Source organism: Scyliorhinus torazame, chromosome X (assembly GCF_047496885.1).
Source record: "Scyliorhinus torazame isolate Kashiwa2021f chromosome X, sScyTor2.1, whole genome shotgun sequence".
NCBI lineage: Eukaryota > Metazoa > Chordata > Chondrichthyes > Carcharhiniformes > Scyliorhinidae > Scyliorhinus > Scyliorhinus torazame.
In genome coordinates this window covers 6,072,649-6,094,699 of record NC_092738.1, presented here as the reverse complement: position 1 = coordinate 6,094,699, position 22,051 = coordinate 6,072,649, and the positions used below count along the sequence as shown (strand labels likewise).

General features: G+C 48.6%; 1 protein-coding gene across 3 annotated transcripts in view; it reads right to left on the bottom strand.

Moving 5' to 3' along the window:
* The window catches only part of nemp1 (nuclear envelope integral membrane protein 1), a 124,017-nt gene that overhangs the window by 56,315 nt on the left and 45,651 nt on the right, over positions 1 to 22,051 (bottom strand). For all 3 annotated transcript variants that reach the window (XM_072493726.1, XM_072493728.1, XM_072493727.1), the window contains exons 3-6: positions 16,844 to 17,066; positions 15,102 to 15,174; positions 4,596 to 4,689; positions 1,486 to 1,600 (exon numbers count right to left, since the gene is read on the bottom strand). In XM_072493726.1, coding sequence (XP_072349827.1) covers positions 1,486 to 1,600; positions 4,596 to 4,689; positions 15,102 to 15,174; positions 16,844 to 17,066 — 505 coding nt within the window. The remainder of the gene's footprint in view (positions 1 to 1,485; positions 1,601 to 4,595; positions 4,690 to 15,101; positions 15,175 to 16,843; positions 17,067 to 22,051) is intronic.

Genomic DNA, 22,051 nt, shown 5'->3' with positions numbered 1-22,051 from the left:
CAGCGCAAAGTTTAGAGCTTGTACCATTCGTTTTTAGTACAACTGTGTTGTGAACTGTTTTAAAGAGTATCAGAGAATGGTAGAACCCTCAAGAGTATTGAAAGTCAAAGAGATCTAGGAGTACAGGTCCACAGGTCACTGAAAGGGGCAACACAGGTGGAGAAGGTAGTCAAGACGGCATACGGCATGCTTGCCTTCATTGGCCGGGGCATTGAGTATAAGAATTGGCAAGTCATGTTGCAGCTGTATAGAACCTTAGTTAGGCCACACTTGGGAGTGGATAGTCAGAGGCTTTTCCCCAGGGTAGAGGGGTCAATTACTAGGGGGCATAGGTTTAAGGTGAGAGGGGCGAGGTTTAGAGTAGATGTACGAGGCAAGTTTTTTTTACACAGAGGGTAGTGGGTGCCTGGAACTCGCTACCGGAGGAGGTGGTGGAAGCAGGGACGATAGTGACGTTTAAGGGGCATCTTGACAAATACATGAATAGGATGGGAATAGAGGGATACGGACCCAGGAAGTGTAGAAGCTTGTAGTTTAGTCGGGCAGCATGGTCGGCACGGGCTTGGAGGGCCGAAGGGTCTGTTCCTGTGCTGTACATTTCTTTGTTCTTTGTTGCTTGTACCATTCTTTTTTCGTACAACTGTGTTGTGAACTGTTTTAATAATCAGAGTATCCCCCCCCTCCCCGTACATTGGTACTGAGGGGAGGGTGCCCTGTTTCTCCAACACACAATTAGTGTTTGTACCGTTTGGCCTTGTATATATTTTTTACTGTTTTAATAAAAGGATATGGCCAATCAAAAAAAAAACCAAGTAAATTAAGCATGTGATTATCCTCCACAACTGAAAAATAAAGAATAATTGGTGAAGTTTCACATCTTAATTGCAATGTACTGAATAAAATTAAACCACCACACATGCACACAATTTGGCTATTCTGCTGTGCACAATACCATGGCTGCTTTATTGACAATAATGGCATCATGTGGCATTTACACGCACCATCTTAAGGAGCCCGCACAGTTGAGGTGGAAGCAGCTTGTACATCCTCCCAAGAGCTCAGTGAGCCATCACTTCTTGGTTCTTTCCTCCCCACAAAGGACGTTTTTAAACTTGCTGGAGCTTTAGAGTTTCTGAGCTGGCCCTTGGGAGAGCTAGAAGCAGAGTTTATGAGTCAATTAAACCCAGACCACGCCTCTAGAAATATAGCTCAACACCTGATGTTTCCTTCATGCCACACAATCGTTTTTGGAAAAGGGAAAACACTTGGGAGATAAAAGTTGAAGATGGTTGCGGACTCTCTATTATTAACCACAACACGTGTACAACTACCTTCATTCCATTAGTTCAATAGTTTAGTCACCAGTTGCAAAGTTCTATTGACAGAGAACAAGTAAAAACCACCACATGCTGGTATGAACCAGCTGGACATCATTTTCCAAACAAATCCTGCATGTAGCATATTACAAACGGTAAATAATCTCACCTAAAACGTACGGCCAATACTCTCTTACGAGAAACTGCAAATTCCTCAGTGTCACTTGGATCAGATAGAGAGAGACAGACCAACCACCTGCCACCAGCAAATAGAGCGAACTTTTCTATATTTAAAAAGAAGGGGGAAAAGATTAACAAGGTTTTTTTTGGTGTTAACTGAAGAAGAGGGACATCCAATCTAGATCATGGAACGTAGAATCATAGAATTTACACTGCAGGAAGAGGACATTCGGCCCATCAAGCCTGCACCAGCCCTTGGAAAGAACACCCTACTTAACCACAACTCCACTCTATTCCCATAACCCCACCTAATCTTTTTGGACACTAAGGGTAATTTATCACGGCCAATCCACCTAACCTGCACATCTTTGGACTGCGGGAGGAAACCGGAGCACCCGGAGGAAACCCACGCTGACACGGGGAGAACGTGCAGCCAGTGACCCAAGCCGGGAATCGAACCTGGGGCCCTGGAGCTGTGAAGCAACAGTGCTAACCACTGTGCTACCGTGAACAGTCATAGCATCATTCCGATACAGAAATAAAACTCCCACTTTATGTCCAGTGTCTGAACAGTGTGAATTTTGCGCTTTTCCAAAGTCGTCTTCACAACAGCTTCTTAACTTAAGGATCAGCTACTGCGTGTTCTTGATAAGTATGTACCGGTCAGGCAGGGAGGAAGGCGTCGAGCGAGGGAACCGTGGTTTACCAAGGAAGTGGAATCTCTTGTTAAGAGGAAGAAGGAGGCCTATGTGAAGATGAGGTGTGAAGTTTCAGTTGGGGCGATGGATAGTTACAAGGTAGCGAGGAAGGATCTAAAGAGAGAGCTAAGACGAGCAAGGAGGGGACATGAGAAGTATTTGGCAGGAAGGATCAAGGAAAACCCAAAAGCTTTCTATAGGTATGTCAGGAATAAGCGAATGACTAGGGAAAGAGTAGGACCAGTCAAGGACAGGGATGGGAAATTGTGTGTGGAGTCTGAAGAGATAGGCGAGATACTAAATGAATATTTTTCGTCAGTATTCACTCAGGAAAAAGATAATGTTGTGGAGGAGAATGCTGAGCCCCAGGCTAATAGAATAGATGGCATTGAGGTACGTAGGGAAGAGGTGTTGGCAATTCTGGACAGGCTGAAAATAGATAAGTCCCCGGGACCTGATGGGATTTATCCTAGGATTCTCTGGGAGGCCAGGGAAGAGATTGCTGGACCTTTGGCTTTGATTTTTATGTCATCATTGGCTACAGGAATAGTGCTAGAGGACTGGAGGACAGCAAATGTGGTCCCTTTGTTCAAAAAGGGGAGCAGAGACAACCCCGGCAACTATAGACCGGTGAGCCTCACGTCTGTCGTGGGTAAAGTCTTGGAGGGGATTATAAGAGACAAGATTTATAATCATCTAGATAGGAATAATATGATCAGGGATAGTCAGCATGGCTTTGTGAAGGGTAGGTCATGCCTCACAAACCTTATTGAGTTCTTTGAGAAGGTGACTGAACAGGTAGATGAGGGTAGAGCAGTTGATGTGGTGTATATGGATTTCAGCAAAGCGTTTGATAAGGTTCCCCACGGTAGGCTATTGCAGAAAATACAGAGGCTGGGGATTGAGGGTGATTTAGAGATGTGGATCAGAAATTGGCTAGCTGAAAGAAGACAGAGGGTGGTGGTTGATGGGAAATGTTCAGAATGGAGTACAGTCACAAGTGGAGTACCACAAGGATCTGTTCTGGGGCCGTTGCTGTTTGTCATTTTTATCAATGACCTAGAGGAAGGCGCAGAAGGGTGGGTGAGTAAATTTGCTGACGATACTAAAGTCGGTGGTGTTGTCGATAGTGTGGAAGGATGTAGCAGGTTACAGAGGGATATAGATAAGCTGCAGAGCTGGGCTGAGAGGTGGCAAATGGAGTTTAATGTAGAGAAGTGTGAGGTGATTCACTTTGGAAGGAATAACAGGAATGCGGAATATTTGGCTAATGGAAAGTTCTTGAAAGTGTGGATGAGCAGAGGGATCTAGGTGTCCATGTACATAGATCCCTGAAAGTTGCCACCCAGGTTGATAGGGTTGTGAAGAAGGCCTATGGAGTGTTGGCCTTTATTGGTAGAGGGATTGAGTTCCGGAGTCGGGAGGTCATGTTGCAGCTGTACAGAACTCTGGTACGGCCGCATTTGGAGTATTGCGTACAGTTCTGGTCACCGCATTATAGGAAGGACGTGGAGGCTTTGGAGCGGGTGCAGAGGAGATTTACCAGGATGTTGCCTGGTATGGAGGGAAAATCTTATGAGGAAAGGCTGATGGACTTGAGGTTGTTTTCGTTGGAGAGAAGAAGGTTAAGAGGAGACTTAATAGAGGCATACAAAATGATCAGGGGGTTGGATAGGGTGGACAGTGAGAGCCTTTTCCCACGGATGGAAATGGCTGGCACGAGGGGACATAGCTTTAAACTGAGGGGTAATAGATATAGGACAGAGGTCAGAGGTAGGTTCTTTACGCAAAGAGTAGTGAGGCCGTGGAATGCCCTACCTGCTACAGTAGTGAACTCGCCAACATTGAGGGCATTTAAAAGTTTATTGGATAAACATATGGATGATAATGGCATAGTGTAGGTTAGATGGCTTTTGTTTCGGTGCAACATCGTGGGCCGAAGGGCCTGTACTGCACTGTATCGTTCTAGGTTCTATGTTCTATGTTAACTGGTGTTCAAATCCATCCCATTCAGATAAACCTGTTTCTCTGCTAAAACTGCCTAGTTCGGACAGTCTCCATCCAGCTTCCAGTAGGCAGATGTTCACAGCACAGAATTTCTCTGCATTCCGCATATTGCAATCTCACTTTAAACATCAAGGTTGCATTTAAGAGGACAAAATCCGTACTGGCACAGAAGTGGTTCCTCTTTGGAGATTGGACAGGTCACATGATATTTCACCTCACATACATGGCATCTGGAAACACGATGCTGGCAGTAGTTGCAAAAAGTGGGAAAAAATTCAGCTCGAGACATACATCATTGAAGTGCAAGGAAACTATTACAGTGCAAGGTCCTGCAGGGCAGACAAACATAAATGAGTCTGTTTTTCAGACTAGGAAAAGATGCTGACCGACCTACCTTGGGTAGTAAACGAGCCAGGACAAAGATGAGAATGATGAGTGAAGCCAAAACTCCAAGACTCATTCCTGACGTATAGAAGAAAAGCTGACTCCTGAAAGAGAGAATATATCAAATACATTTCAGGCTTTCGTCTGCATTTAAACAAGCAGCAGCACATGAGAACACCAACTCCCCTGGCACCAAGCTGGCATCTTCTACAGAACAGAAATGCTCAGCAAAGAGCGAAATTATGACAGACATCTCGCTCAACTCTTTTTTGCAGTAACCAAAATTCAAAGCAATGTTATATTTTTCTTTCCTGGGGCGTCAATCCTTTCCCTTCTTTCTCTGCCCCAACCTTGAGCGTAACATACCAATTCAGAGCTTGACCAGCTGACTAATAACCAGGCCTCTCCTATTGAAGTTCCTGAACCACTCACTAAATGGCAAGAAAAGACAAGTCGGGGCTGACTCAATAGATTCTCTTCACTCCCCAATTCAGGGGCTGGTTTAGCATAGTGGGCAGAAGGCCAGCTGCATGGTTCAATTCCTGTACCAGCCTCCCCAAACAGGCGCAGGAATGTGGCGACGAGGGGCTTTTTACAGTAACGTCATTGAAGCCTACTTGTGACAATAAGCAATTATTATTATTATATTATTATGTGGGGATACAACTTACTTATTTCCCAACAGCCTGACTGAGATTGAGAACTTACTGGGATAGACATGTCATGACCAAGAGAACTGGTCCGAATCCATTAAAAATTCAAGTCAGAGCACGAACGGGCTGCTGGGAGAGCGAGGGTGGCACAGGAGGCTTCAGTTACCGCTTGACATTCAGTCTTTCAATGAGGTGGCAGATTTGAAACTCAAGATAACGGAAATTACACTTGGAAAGGTCAGGGACGAGAGGAAATCTGGAAGAGACGTGGGACCAAGACAGCAGAGGAAGCAGATAGCTTCTGTCTTTGAGATAAAGAAATCAATACACTCCTCACATTTGGTGCTGGTGGTAAAATGGGCAAAGTGAAAGGAAGCAGAGAATAGGGAGGTCAAAGGCAACCGTCATCTACTACACCCTCCAGGGTACAAGAGAAACTCACAGTACATTTTAGATGATTATGCCAGATTTACTGGAGAACAACCAACATATGAACAGCAAGAGGCTACTTAGCCGGAGAAGCCTGTTGCACCATTCAATTAGACCATGGCCGAGCTCTCATAGATAATCATACAATTTACAGTGCAGAAGGAGGCCATTCGGCCCATCGGGTCTGCGCCGGCTCTTGGAAAGAGCACCCTACCAACACCTCCACCCTATCCCCGTAACCCAATAACCCCACCCAACATTAAGGGCAATTTTGGACACTAAGGGCAATCTATCATGGCCAATCCACCTAACCTGCACATCTTTGGACTGTGGGAGGAAACCGGAGCACCCGGAGGAAACCCACGCACACACGGGGAGGATGTGCAGACTCCGCACAGACAGTGACCCAAGCCGGAATCAAACCTGGGACCCTGGAGCTGTGAAGCAATTGTGCTATCCACAATGCTACCTTGCTGCCCTCTATCTTAACTCCAGTAAACTGCCTTGATTCCAAGACCAGTCGTTATGGGACTTCTTCCTCTATATTCTGTTGGTTGAGTGGCACACTTCCCTTACTTCACCTGTGCTTTCTTCTGAAATTTGACTGTTCTCTGGAGCAAACTTTCCAGACATTCAGAGTGTCTCTACCTCGACTAGAGCCAATGGGATCACTGGAGGACCAGCATTAATTAGTCAACAGCTTAGTTTTGATATTGAAGTAATTACTGATTAATTACTTTTAGTATCTATGAAGATACATCTGGATAGTTACACTGATCTGGTATAATAATTTAGAAAGTGTATAATAAATGAAGTACTTAGCTGAGTTTCTGGTTCTGCTGTTCCTCCCTCTGCTTCCTATCGACGTCCTTTTTTTACTTTCCCCCGCCTGTTTTGGCGGTGCTGCTTCTCGCATCGCTTGTGAATGCGCTCTACAGTATATTACGATGCAGCTGCTTCTTCGCTGTTGTCTACACGCGCAGTTTTTAAATGGGCTGTAAATCTCAATGTATTTTGCTGCTCCAATGCTGTTACTGTTACCGGCGCAGTTTTTAAATGCGCTGCATATCACAATGCATTTTGCTGCTCCAATGCTGTTCGTTACCTGCAGTTTTTAAATGCTCTGTATATCACAATGCATTTTGCTGCTCCAATGCTGTTAGTTACCTGCGTAGTTTTTTAATGCGCTGCATATCACAATGCATTTTGCTGCACTGCTGTGGTTACTGGCCGCTGTGCGGTTTTTAAATGCTCTGTAAATCACAATGCATTTTGCTGCACTGCTGTGGTTACTGGCCGCTGTGCGGTTTTTAAATGCTCTGTAAATCACAATGCATTTTGCTGCACTGCTGTGGTTACTGGCCACTGTGCGGTTTTTAAATGCTCTGTAAATCACAATGCATTTTGCTGCTCCAATGCTGTTAGTTACCTGCGCAGTTTTTAAATGCTCTGTAAATCACAATGCATTTTGCTGCACTGCTGTGGTTACTGGCCGCTGTGCGTTTTTTTAAAATATAAATGTTTTTAAATGGTTTTTGCACAGAGTATATTTTGCCGTTGTAAGCAGGCAGCCGTTTGTGCCAGCGAGGCACTTCCGGAGGGCAATCCTCGAGTGGGCCTGGTGCACCCGGTGTTGCCCCTCGCTTCTCCCGTTCGGATTTCGCCGCCGTTGTCTTCTCGTGCACGCTGCCGCTTCAGCTGGCCCTCCCGTCCTCCACCTGCATTCTCCTTTTTCTCTGTCCCTGTGGATGTCAGGTTGATTAACGTTTCGCTGCCCCCCCCCCCCCCCCCCCCCCCCCCCGCTGGCTCGCCTCTATTGTTCTCCGTCTCATTTATGTTAAGTATCCATTAATTGACACTGATATGTAAAGGGGCTCCAGGTGGCCTCTGTCAGGTGGTGTGCTGTTATGGCAAAGGCCAGGCTTGTGGCAAGGGGATTTGAAGAAAACTTAGAAGATCAGGATTTAAGGGTAGATTCACCTGCGGCAGGAAAGGTTATTTTAAAGATCTTCTTGGCTCTATTAGCCACAAAGGCATGGGAATGCAAATCTATAGATATAAAAGCTGCCTTTTTGCAGGGGCATCAGCTCCAGACATTTTTCTCCGTCCTCCTAAAGAAGCAGCTAACACAGAAGGGGTACTCTGGAAGTTGAACAAATGTGTATATGGATTAAATGATGCATCTAGAGTCTGGTATTTTTCGGTAAGGTCAGTTTTGTTAAAGTTAGGCTGTTGCCAGTGGAAAGCAGATCCTGCAATGTTTTACTGGCACTATAAAATAAATCTTTCTGGCATATTTATGATGCATGTCGATGATCTTTTGTGGGGTGGGACTACTGATTTTGAAGCTATTGTAATCTCTGGGTTGAGGAAAGAATTCAGGGTTGGAAGTCAGGCTTCCGGTGCATTTAAATATATTGGACTGGAAATTGGACAGACTAAGTTAGGGGCAACTTTACGTCAGCATTCTTATTTGGAAAGCATCAGCCCACTAGCAATTAGCCGTGGCCGAGTTTCACAAAAAGACGCAATGGTTTCAAAGATAGAAAAAGAGCAACTGCGAAGTTTAATTGGGCAACTGAACTGGTTAGGTAGACAGACTAGACTGGACGTGAGTTTTGATGTCTTAGAGTTGAGTACAAAAATGAATGATCCCAAAGTGGAAGACATAATAAGAGCAAATAAAGCGTTGGTCAAACTAAAAATGCAGGAGTGTGTTTTGAAGTTCCGGTTTTAGGTGACCGTAGGCACTTGAAACTCATAGTTTATAGTGATGCGTCCTACGCAAATTTATGTGATGGGGTTTCAAGCGCAGGAGGTTTTATAATTTTCCTTTTGGGGAACAATGGTAAATGTTGCCAGCTTGGTTGGGAAACAAAGAAAATAAGGAGAGTGGTAAAAAGCACTTTGGCTGCTGAGACGTTAAGCCTTGTAGAGGCGATGGATATGGCCTTTTGTATAAATCAGATACTCACAGAAATTTTGGGATTAGGGGATTTGGGTAATATACCTATTGACTGTCACATTGACAATAAATCCCTGTGGGAAAATGTGCACTCTACAAAAAGTGTCAATGAAAAGAGGTTACGGATAGACATCGCAAGTTTGAAGCAGATGTTGGACAGAGGGGAAATAACAAAAATTAAATGGGTCGACAGTAGCTATCAACTGTCAGACTGTTTTACGAAAAGAGGGGCGAGTTCACAGAAACTTTTGGATATTGTTAATGAAGGGCGCTCGTTTCTGTAAGTTTTTTTTTTCTTGCTTGGCAAAACAAAAACAAATAGAACTGAAAAGTGGGGGGGGGGGGGGAGATCATGGGCGAGATTGGGGTCGGAGAATCGCCGGGGGCTGGCGTGAATCCCGCCCCTCCGGTTGCCGAATTCTCCGGCACCGGAGATTCGGGGGGGGCGGGAATCGCGCCGCGCCAGTTGGCCCCCCCCCCCCCCGCCGGCGATTCTCCGGCCCAGGTGGGCCGAAGTCCCGCTGCTAGAATGCCTGTCCCGTTGGCGTGGATTAAACCACCTCTCTTACCGGCGGAACAAGGCAGCGCGGGCGGGCTCCGGGGTCCTGGGGGGGGGCGCGGGGCGATCTGGCCCCGGGGGGGGGGGGGGTGCCCCCACGGTGGCCTGGCCCGCGATCGGGGCCCACCGATCCGCAGGCGGGCCTATGCCGTGGGGGCACTCTTGTCCTTCCGCCTTCGCCACGGTCTCCACCATGGCGGAGGCGGAAGAGACTCCCTCCACAGCGCATGCGCGGGAAATCAGTCTGCCGCGGGCCTAGCCCCTCAAGGTTAGGGCTCGGCCGCTCAAGGGGCGGAGGATTCCGGACCTTTGGGGCAGTGCGATGCCCGACCGTTTCGCGCCGTTTTTGGCGCCGGTCGGCGGACATCGCGCCGATTACGGAGAATTTCGCCCCATATGTGTTATTGAGTTTCTTGAAATTTTGTTTTCACCTAATTATTTTTTTTCTCCAAGGGGAGACTGTTAAGTAATGGGTTAAGAGACATTGCAATTAGTTGTCTCATTTATGTTAAGTATCCATTAATTGACACTGATTATGTAAAGGGGCTTCAGGTGGCCTCTGTCAGGTGGTGTGCAGTTCGAGTTTTGTGCAAAGTCTGTTGGAATGAAATAAATGTGTGTTGGTGAAAAAGGAACAGAACTTTAGACTCTTCATATCACAGCAACTAAAACGTCTCACACCCGCGCCCCCCCCCCCCCCCCCCCCCCCCGCGGTTCACCTTTCCTTCCTCTTAGACGGAGTTGTTCCCCACCCCCCTCTTATGCTTTGGCTGCTTTCCCCTGGTTCCTGGCTACCTGACAATTCTTCTGCTTGTTCGTTGGCCACAAACAGGTCCCGGAACAATTGGGTGAATGGCTCCCACGTTCTGTGGAAGCCGTCGTCTGACCCTCGGATGGCGAATTTGCTTTTCTCCATCTGGGGAGATTGCGAGAGGTCGGACAGCCAGTCTGCAGCTTTGGGTGGTGCTGCTGACCGCCAGCCGAACAGGATTCTACGTCGGGCGATCAGGGAGGCAAAGGCAAGGGCGTCTGCCCTCCTCCCCAGAAATAGATCTGGCTGGTCTGAAACCCCGAAGACCACCACTTTCGGGAATGGCTGCACCCTCACCCCCACCACTTTGGACATTGCCTCGAAGAAGGCTGTCCAGTCTGTCCAATACTCCACAAGTCTGGGGCAGGACCAGAACATGTGGGCGTGGTTGGCCGGGCCTCCTTGGCACTGTTCGCATCTGTCCTCCACCTCCAGGAAGAACCTACTCATACGGGTTCTTGTTAAGTGGGCTCTATGTACCACTTTTAGTTGCGTCAGGCTGAGCCTTGCGCAAGTGGAGGTGGAGTTGACCCTGTGCAGTGCTTCGCTCCAGAGTCCCCGCCCTATTTCAATCCCCAGGTCCTCCTCCCATTTACTTCTTGTTACGTCCAGTATGGTGTCGGCCCCTTCTACCAGTCGGTCAAGCATGTCGCTACAGTTTCCTCTCTCTAATATGCTTGCGTCCAGTAACTCTTCCAGTAGTGTCTGCCGTGGCGGTTGTGGGTAAGTCCTTGTCTCCTTTTGTAGGAAGTTTCTGAGCTGCAGGTACCTGAGCTCGTTCCCCCTGGCCAGCTAGAATTTCTCCGTCAATTCGTCCAGTGTCGCGACCCTGCCGTCGGTGTATAGGTCCCTGACTGTCAATGTCCCCTCATCCTGCCTCCACCTTTTGAAGATGGCGTCAGTCAGTGTTGGTGTGAACCTATGGTTGTTGCAGATGGGAGCTTTGTCTGACATTTTGATCAGGCCAAATTGCTGCCGTAGCTGGTTCCAGGACTGGAGGGTGGCTATCACCACCAGGCTGCTGGAGTTTTTTTGGGTGGGGATGAGAGTGCTGCCGTGGCGAGGGCCCGGAGGGAGGTCCCCTTACAGGAGGCCTCTTCTGCGCGCACCCACCCGTCTTCTGGCTCCTTGATCCATCCCCTTATTCGCTCGGCCGTCGCCGCCCAGTGGTAGAATTGTAGGTTTGGGAGGGCTAGCCCTCCCCTTGATTTTGTTTTTTGTGGGATTTTCTTTGTGATCCTAGCATTCTTTCCCCCCCCCCCCCACATACGAACGCCATGATTAGTTTGTCTACTGCTTTGAAAAAGGCCTTGGGGATGCAAATCAGGATGGCTCTGAATAGGAAGAGGTACCTGGGCAGCACGTTCATTTTGATCGTCTGTACTCTCCCCACAAGGGAAGGTGGGAGTGTGCTCCATCTTTGCAGGTCCTTTTTTACTTCCTCCATCAGACCGGTGAGGTTCCATTTGTGGATCCCTTTCCAGTCGTGGGCTATTTGGATCCCTTTCCAGTCGTGGGCTATTTGGATCCCTTTCCAGTCGTGGGCTATTTGGATCCCCAGGTAGTGGAATTTGAGCCGGGCCTGTTTAAACGGCAGTCCCGTTAGTGCTGCCCCACCTACTTATGGGTGTACCGGGAAGATCTCGCTTTTGCTCATGTTGAGTTTGTAGCCCGAGAAGGCGCTGTGCAGTTTTTAAATGCGCTGTATATCACAATGCATTTAGCTGCACCGCTGCTGTTACTGTTACCGACGCTGTTTTGAAATGCGCCGTATATCGCAATGTATTTTGCTGCTCCAATGCTGTTAGTTACCTGCTCTGTTTTTAAATGCGCTGTATATCACAATGCATTTTGCTGCTCCAATGCAGTTAGTTACCTGCGTAGTTTTTAAATACTCTGTATATCACAATGCATTTTGCTGCTCCAATGCTGTTAGTTACCTGCGCAGTTTTTAAATGCGCTGTATATCACAATGCATTTCGCTGCACCGCTGCTGTTACTGTTACAGGCGCTGTTTTTAAATACGCTGTAAATCACAATGCATTTTGCTGCTCCAATGCTGTTAGTTACCGACGCTGTTTTGAAATGCGCTGCATATCGCAATGTATTTTGCTGCTCCAATGCTGTTACTATTACCTGCGCTGTTTTTAAACATGTTGTATATCACAATGCATTTTGCTGCTCCAATGCTGTTAGTTACCTGCGCAGTTTTTAAATGCGCTGTATATCACAATGCATTTAGCTGCACCGCTGCTGTTACTGTTACAGCCGCTGTTTTTAAATACGCTGTAAATCACAATGCATTTTGCTGCTCCAATGCTGTTACTGTTACCTGTGCAGTTTTTAAACATGTTGTATATCACAATGCATTTAGCTGCACCGCTGCTGTTACTGTTATCTGCGCAGTTTTAAATGCACTGTATATCACAATGCATTTAGCTGCTCCAATGCTGTTACTTTTACATGCGCTGTTTTTAAATGCGCTGTAAATCACAATGCATTTTGCTGCTCCAATGCGGTTACCTGCGCTGTTTTTAAACACACTGTAAATCATAATGCATTTTGCTGCTCCAATACTGTTACTGGCCATTGTGCGGTTTTTAAATGCGCTGTATATCACAAATACATTTAGCTACACCGCTGCTGTTATTGGCCGGTTTCGCACCCACAAACCAAAGATGTGGATTGGCCATGCTAAACTGCCCCTTAATTGGAAAAAAAATGACCTGGGTACTCTAAATTTATATTAAAAAAAAGAAAAAATATCAGAATGTATTTTGCTGCTCCAATGCTGCTAGTGACCACTGTGCTGTTTTTTAAATGCGCTAAATGTTTTCAAAGGCGACTACATCAGAGTGCCAAACACTTACGAGTGCGTTCTCTACTGGTCATGGATCACAGGGCAGCTGGCGGAAATGTTTAAAAGATACCCTGAAAGCAGACTTGAAAATTGGTTTCCACCTCAATAGCTAGAAAGAGTGCACTGGACCGGCCACGATGCCTAGCCCTGCTTCACCAAGGTGTAGCTGATTTTGAAGCAAGACAGATGATGAAGGCTGAAGTTGCGAGAGCATAAAGAAACCTCAAGAAGGTGCATAACCTTCATTGCCCACAGACTGACTGTCATGTGAGGGTACCTTTAAGACATGGATGTTTAAGCAATGTACCTTTAAGAAAACAGTGATGTCAGAGAGTGGGTGGAGCTGAGGTCAGGTCAGCCATTTTTGCAGTTGGAAAAAGCAGTTTGTGCGTGTCCTGAGAGCTGCAGGAAGAAAGCAAGGTACTGGAGCTGAAGTCAACCAAGCTAATATGTCTCTGCCATTCTACAGAAACTATATATATCCTTTAACCTGATGTGATACTGTTTAAAGGTGCAAGTCTCTTGGAAGTTTGAAGGAACATTTTAAGGAATTATTTACTGTTGCAATATTTTCTGAGTTATCTTTGAAGTAAGGGGTGTTAAGAGATCCAATGTTTATTTAAGATGTTAAGTTGAGTTCATGGAATAAACTGTGTTTGGTGTTTATAAACCCACGTGTCCATAATTGTAATCCCACACCTCGGGAACAAGCCGTGTGCTAGGAAAAGCAACAAATCCAATAAAGGGAGAGGTTGGTTGAATTCCATGATACATTTTGGGATTCTGAAAACGCCTCGCTCATAACACTGACTAATGATCGACAGCCCAATGTGGAATGTGGATCTTCCACCCCCCCCCTCTTAATGCTGTTGCACCCGTAGCCTTTTACTTTTACTTTACCTTACACCGACTTCGCCCCTATTCTCTTACAGCCTCTCTCTACACTAGGCCTCCATGGCAAGTGTCCTCCTCAAGTCGAGGGACCACCGTTAGTTAGTTATATCCCGGTTTACTTTGCTGCACCGCCACTACTATCCGGCTCTTTTGCATAGCTTTTCGATATGCCGCCTGTTCTAATGTGCTTTGTTGCACAGTCTCTGCCGGCTGGTTCTTACATTCCTTTTCAGTGCTCTGCCCCGGTTTTGGCTTTGCTGCTGCTGCCATTACCTGGTTCTCACTTGGCGTTTCATTGCACTGCCTGTTCCGATTGGTTTTGCCGTACTGCCACTGCAGCCTGGCTCTTGCATTGCTTTTAAATGCACTGCCTATTTTGATGCGTTTTGCTGCAGTGCAGCTGGCATCGGATTCTTGTGCAGCTTTGAAATGTTCCATACCAGGCTAATTGCACATAAATTGTGCTTCATCCTGTGGTCTTTAGATTTAAGAACACTCTGGGAATGTCAGACAAACAGCAGGGATAGGAGAGTGAGAGCACCAGGGCATCAAAGGCAGAAACAAAGGAGTTATTGAGTTGGGTGAATGCACTGGCTGGGTTGAGGGAGGTAGAGGACCAGCTGTTCTCGGCAGCGGGAGGTGGCCTGCTGTTATCCGGAGTCGCTGCCAATGGGACATCCCATTGAATCCACCCCACTCCACAGAGAAACCCACTGCGGAGGTGCACCGTCGGCAGGACCTTCCGATCCTGCCGGCATAAACAGCCAGAAGGTCTCGCCCCGGGAATTTGAAGCGTTAGAAAGAGAGATGGGGGAAATCATTCCCCAAGGACAGAGTGCAACTGTAGACGGACGTGCAGCAGGCAGGAGAACATGGCTGTTAAGGGAAATGAGGAACTGGTCATGGTAGCTTTGGTAAAGATAGAAACCTCAGAGGTGGCAAGGCCCCTCTCTCTCTCTCTCTCTTGAGATGATAACACTTGAGCAGGTGGCCAAGTGTGGGAGTTATGTAGGGGGGAAAAGACAAAATGTTCATGGATAACAGTGTGAGATATTTTCAGAAGCCTCATCTCCCCATATCGCCTCAAAAAAAAAAGACAGGCATTGCATTTGAATCTGCAAATACGTTTCTATTGTATGTAAAGTGAGGTATTCAAGCCTTTTTAGGTATTTCTTAAATACCAATACTTATGAGAAAAGTGGGCAACTACTTTTTTTAAAACCCACAGGGCCCTACCCAAAACATTAACTGTCTATTCTCTCCAAAGATGCTGCTCTAAGTTTGTAACATTTTTCACTTTATTTGGCGATGCAATATTATCTTGCCCATCTCTTCACCATCTTACCTGCTTAAGGTTTCTGCATAGAAAAATAGCAGCAGGCCGATAGAGAAGATAAGGATCAGCTGTGGATCAAAACCTGCAAAGGATAGAGTGCGTTGAGAAGGATGTACAACTCTATTCCAGCAGCACACTGAAAAGTGTTCAACAAATTTAGAGACATAATGAAATTAAAGAGAGGAAATCCCAGCTTCCTTCTGAACTTCTGTCTCAGTTAATAAGTACAGTCCTGCTGTAATATTGAGGAAGCAAAAGTCAAACTTGGCTTATGCTGAACTGGTCAACAGCTTTTTAAAGAAAACATTTATACGGGCCCATCAAGCTCAGATGCAACAGCCTCCACCGTCAAATAGTCAGTGGACGTGCATACGTGAAGAGCAACCACTTGGGCAAGATCATGGGGGGAGCTGGAATCTGAGAGGTTTTACTTCAGTACAATTCTGCAGCACAGGAATGAAATATCAGAAATCCTGCACCACAGACTGACTGAATTCCAGAAAAGACATTTCCTCAGGAAAAAGGGGAGCACTTTATATTAAAAAAAATGACATGCATATACAATCTGCCGATGGCGTTCTGTATCTTTGCATGGGGCGGCACGGTGGCTAGCACTGCTGCCCCACAGCTCCAGGGCCCCGGGTTCAATTCTAGCCTCGGGTGACTGTCTGTGTCGGGTTTGCACTGCGTGGGTTTCCTCCGAGTGCCCAGGTTTCCTCCCACAGTCCAAAGATGTGCAGGTTAGGTGGGTTGGCCGTGTTAAATTGCCCCTCAGTGTCCGAAACGTGAGGTGGGGTTGCTGGGTTACGGAGATAGGGTGGAGGCGTGGGCTTAAGTAGGGTGCTCTTTCCAAGGGCCGGTGTAGACTCGAATGGCCTCCTTCTGCACTGTAAATTCTATGATTTTATGATCATTTGACTTGTAAAAATAATCTGGAATGGTTTAGCCTGTATCATGAGGGCTCCAACAAGGAGATACTTTCCTGTCATTCAGAAGATTTGGAAAGGGTGCGGAGGAGATTCACCAGAATGTTGCCTGGTATGGAGGGAAGATCTTATGAGGAAAGGCTGAGGGACTTGAGGCTGTTTTCGTTAGAGAGAAGGTTAAGAGGTGACTTAATTGAGGCATACAAGATGATCAGAGGATTGGATAGGGTGGACAGTGAGAGCCTTTTTCCTCGGATGGTGATGTCTAGCACGAGGGGACATAGCTTTAAATTGAGGGGAGATAGATATAAGACAGATGTCAGAGGTAGGTTCTTTACTCAGAGAGTAGTAAGGGCGTGGAATGCCCTGCCTGCAACAGTAGTGGACTCGCCAACACTAAGGGCATTCAAATGGTCATTGGATAGACATATGGACGATAAGGGAATAGTGTAGATGGGCTTTAGAGTGGTTTCACAGGTCGGCGCAACATCGCGGGCCGAAGGGCCTGTACTGCGCTGTAATGTTCTATGTTCTAAGATCAGTGATATGGTGGGCATATCATGTACTCTCCAGTAAGCATTTCACCAGCATCAAGGACAATGCTTTGATCCGGGCGATGTAAACCTAGGAACACAGGTTCAATTCGTAGGAAACTGTCTGCATACTATTGGCAAGACATTTACATGAGAAAATAGAATTGAACAAAATCCATGATAGTGACAAATCAGCATACATCACAGCAGACAACACAGCAAGAATGTGAACTTTTGCCATTGCAAAACACAACACACTCAAATTAAGATACCAAACTGATTCAAAACTCACGTCTTGTCAGCAGAACGTCGTAGAAAGCCTGTGCTCTGCTTGGCTCCACTTGAAAGCAGGTTTTGTTGCTGAATAGGTCAATGTTAATGTAAGTTTCATTCACTTTCTCCTTTAACATGGATGCTGCTGACTCCACAACCCAACTCCACATCCCTGGAGTCTCCAGCTCCCTTTCATCATCCACTTGCTTCACCTTAAATTTCTCAGAGCTGTTCACTCGGATCTGAGGAAATAAATAAAGGAACAGCCACAACAGTACAGCAAACATTTCCAAGAGGACTAGGGTTGACTGGCACTCGTGTTTACCAATGACGACAACACAGTTTCTACAAGTGAGTACACACAAATGCTTGAAAACATGGGTTTTGAGGTTTATTGCACGCCATTGCGCAGAGTTTTGAAATGTTTGAATCACTCACTCGTTATCATCCTTTAGGAATTTCCACTTTACCGATTTAACTTTTGAACAAAAGTCACAATGCCCTTTCAAACTAGGAAAGCTTCATTGAAAATGACCCATAAATAAAACTGGTTGAACATTTTTTTTAAATAAATTTAGAGTATCCAATTCCTTTTTTTCCAATGAAGGGGCAATTTAGCGTGGCCAATCCACCTAGCCTGCATATCTTTGGGTTGTGGGGGCAGACTCGGGGAGAATGTGTAAACTCCACACGGACAGTGACCCAGGGCCAGGACCGAACCCGGGTCCTCAGCGCCGTGAGGCTGCAGTGCTTTTTTAAAAAATATATATTTATGAAAGTTTTTTAACACAATTCTTCACCCTTACAAACAATAACCCCCCCCCTCGTAACAAAATAGCAAGAAATCGCACACAGCAAGATATATACATGGTCAAGCGATATGTTGCAGAGCCTTGTACACTGGCTCTCTCCCGCACGTGCCAGTTTCCCAAATCCGTCATGTTTTCTCTTGCTCAACGCCCCCCCCCCAGGCAAGCCCCCCCACAGGACGTGCCCCCCCACCCGCCCCCCTGGGTTGCTGCTGCTGCTGACCGACCTTCCTCTAACGCTCCGCGGGATAGTCTAGGAACGGTTGCCACTGCCTGTAGAACCCCTGCACAGACCCTCTCAAGGCGAACTTAATCCTCTCCAGCTTAATGAACCCAGCCATGTCGTTTATCCAGGCCTCCACGCTGGGGGGCTTCGCCTCCTTCCACATTAGCAAGATCCTTCGCCGGGCTACTAGGGACGCAAAGGCCAGAATGCCGGCCTCTTTCGCCTCCTGCACTCCCGGCTCGTCCACGACTCCAAATATTGCTAGCCCCCAGCTTGGCTTGACCCGGACTTTCACCACCTGAGATATTGCTCCCGCCACTCCTCTCCAGAACCCCTCCAGTGCCGGGCATGACCAAAACATATGGACATGGTTCGCCGGGCTCCCTGAGCACCTTCCACATCTGTCCTCCACCCCAAAGAACCTACTCAACCTCGCCCCCGTCAAGTGCGCTCTGTGAACCACCTTAAATTGTGTCAGGCTGAGCCTGGCACACGGAGGAGGAGGAATTAACCCTACCTAGGGCATCCGCCCACAGACCTTCCTCGATCTCCTCCCCCAGCTCCTCCTCCCAATTACCCTTCAGCTCCTCTACCAGCGCTTCCCCCTCTTCTTTCATCTCCTGGTATATTGCCGACACCTTGCCCTCCACGATCCATCACCCGAGATCACCCTATCTTGAATTTCTTGTGCCGGGAGCAACGGGAATTCCCTCACCTGTCGCCTCACAAACGCCCTCACCTGCATATATCTAAAAACATTTCCCGGGGGTATCTCAAACTTCTCCTCCAGTGCCCCTAGGCTTGCAAACGTCCCATCAATGAACAGGTCCCCCATGCTTCTAATCCCCACCCGATGCCAGCTCTGAAACCCCCCGTCCATCTTCCCCGGGACAAACCGGTGGTTACCCCTGATCGGGGACCGCACCGATGCTCCCATTGCACCCCTGTGCCGTCTCCACTGGCCCCAGATCCTTAGCGTTGCCGCCACCACCGGGCTCGTGGTGTACTTTGACGGCGAGAGCGGCAGCGGTGCCGTCACCAACGCCCCCAGGCTCGTTCCTTTACAGGACGCCATCTCCACCCTCTTCCATGCCGCCCCCTCTCCCTCCATCACCCACTTGCGGATCATCGCCACATTTGCTGCCCAGTAGTAGCTCCCTAGGTTCGGCAGCACCAACCCTCCTCGGTCCCTACTGCGTTCCAGAAACTCTCTCCTTATCCTCGGGGTCCTATTCGCCCACACAAACCCCATAATACTCCTGCCTACTCTCTTAAAAAAGGCCTTGGTGATCACGATGGGAAGGCACTGAAACACAAAAGGAAACCTCGGAAGGACCACCATTTTGACCGACTGCACTCTACCCGCTAGCGAGAGCGGTAACATGTCCCATCTTTTGAAGTCCTCCTCCATCTGCTCCACCAGCCTCGTCAGATTCAGTTTATGTAGGGCCCCCCCAACTCCTGGCTATCTGGATTCCCAGGTACCGAAAGCTCCCCTCCGCCCTCCCTATCCCTCTTTCTTGGTCCCCCGCCTGTAATACAAAAAGCTCACTCTTCCCTACATTGAGCTTATAGCCCGAAAAATCCCCAAACTCCCTTAGAGTCTGCATGACCTCCACCATCCCCTCCACTGGGTCCGCCACATACAGCAACAGTTCATCCGCATAAAGCGACACCCGATGCTCTTCTCCCCCTCGGACCACCCCCCTCCATTTCCTAGACTCCCTCAATGACATGGCCAATGGTTTGATCGCCAATGCGAACAACAGGGGGGACAGGGGGCACCCCTGCCTCGTCCCTCGGTACAGTCGAAAGTACTCCGACCTCCGCCGGTTCGTCACTACACTCGCCACCGGGGCTCTGTAAAGGAGCTTAACCCAACTGATAAACCCTCCCCCGAACCTACGCAGCACTTCCCATAGGTACTCCCACTCTACTCGGTCAAAGGCCTTCTCCGCGTCCATAGCTGCCACTATCTCCGCCTCTCCCTCCTCCGATGGCATCATTATCACGTTTAAGAGCCGCCGCACATTGGTGTTTAGTTGCCTGCCCTTTACAAATCCCGCCTGGTCCTCGTGGATCACCCCCAGGACGCAGTCCTCGATCCTCGTAGCCAGCACTTTTGCCAGCAACTTAGCATCCACGTTGAGGAGCGAGATCGGCCTGTACGATCCACATTGCAGTGGGTCCTTGTCCCGCTTTAGGATCAAAGAAATTGTTGCCTCCGACATTGTCGGGGGCAGGGTCCCTTCCTCTCTTGCCTCATTAAAGGTCCTCACTAGTAGCGGGGCCAACAGGTCTACGTACTTCCTGTAGAACTCCACCGGAAATCCATCCGGCCCCGGGGCCTTCCCCGCCTGCATGCTCCCAAAACCCTTGCTCAGCTCCTCCAAACCAATTGGTGCCCCCAAACCAGCCACCTCTTGCTCTCTCCACCCTCGGGAATCTCAGCTGATCTAGGAATCGTCTCATCCCCTCTTCCCCCGCTGGGGGCTGGGATCTGTACAGCTCCTCATAGAAGGCCTTGAATACCTTGTTTATTTTTGTCGCACTCCGCACTGTGGCTCCCCTTCCATCCTTGACTCCCCCTATTTTCCTCGCTGCCATCCTCTTACGGAGCTGGTGTGCCAGCATCCGACTCGCCTTTTCCCCATACTCGTAGGTCGCCCCCTGCGCCTTCCTCCACTGTGCCTCCGCCTTCCCTGTGGTCAACAGATCAAACTCCGTCTGGAGACGTCGTCTTTCCCCAAGTAATCCCTCCTCAGGGGCCTCTGCGTATCTCCTGTCCACTCTCAAAATCTCCCCCACTAACCTCTCCCTTTCCATGCCCTCTGTCTTCTCCCTATGAGCCCTGATGGAGATTAGTTCTCCCCTGATCACCGCCTTCAACGCCTCCCATACCACACCCACCCACACCTCCCCGTTGTCGTTGGCCTCCAAGTTCCTTTCGATGCACCCCCTCACCTCCCCACACACCACCTCGTCCGCCAGCAGTCCCACATCCAGCCGCCACAGCGGGCGTTGGTCCCTCTCCTCTCCCAGCTCCAGTTCCACCCAGTGCAGGGCGACATCCGAAACGGCTATGGCCGACTACTCCGTCCCCTCCACTTTCGGGATGAGCGCCCTGCCCAGGACAAAAAAATCTATCCGGGAGTAGGCTTTGTGCACATGGGAGAAAAAAGAAAATTCCCTGGCCTGCGGCCTGGCAAACCTCCACGGGTCCACTCCCCCCATCTGATCCATAAACCCCCTCAGCACCCTGGCCGCCGCCGGCCTCTTTCCAGTCCTCGATCTGGAGCGGTCCAGTGCTGGGTCCAACACTGTATTGAAGACCCCTCCCATTATCAGGCCTCCTACCTCCAGGTCCGGAATGCGCCCCAACATGCGCTTCATGAATCCGGCATCATCCCAGTTCGGGGCGTATACGTTTACCAACACCACCCACGTCCCCTGCATCTTCCCGCTCACCATTACATATCGCCCTCCGTTATCCACTACGATATTCTTGGCCCCAAATGACACCCGCTTCCCCACCAATATTGCCACCCCTCTATTCTTCGCGTCCAATCCCGAGTGGAATACCTGTCCTACCCATCCCTTTCTTAACCTGACCTGGTCCGCCACCTTCAGAAGTGCCTCTTGGAGCATAACCACGTCTGCCTTCAGTCCCTTTAAGTGCGCGAACACTCGGGCCCTCTTCACCGGCCCGTTCAGGCCCCTCACGTTCCACGTTATCAGCCGGATTGGAGGGGCTTCCCCCCCCCCGCCCCCGCCGGCTAGCCATCTCCTTTTCTAGGCCAGTCCCGTGTCCGCGCCACCCTCATCCTCCAGTCCCCCAGCCGGGAGACCCCACCCCCGACCACCTCTTCTGTGTCCCATTCCCTTTCGGCCAGTGCAGCAGCAACCCTTCCCCCCCCCCCCGCTGAGGCTGCAGTGCTAACCACTGCACCACCATGCCGCCCAAACTGGTTGAACATTAAATGTGTGTTCGAAAATAATTTATCTTTCAGGAACCACACATTATGAACTCACGTGATGTGCATCAGCAATAAATGTGCAGCAGCCAAGTTCTCCTTCTGGCAAAACCACCTCCCAACCGCTCAGTACTTCCCTCAGCCTATTCTCAGCACATACTCAATCTCACGCCACTTCCCCCTACCCCACCCTGGTATAACCAAGGCTGCTCGACAGT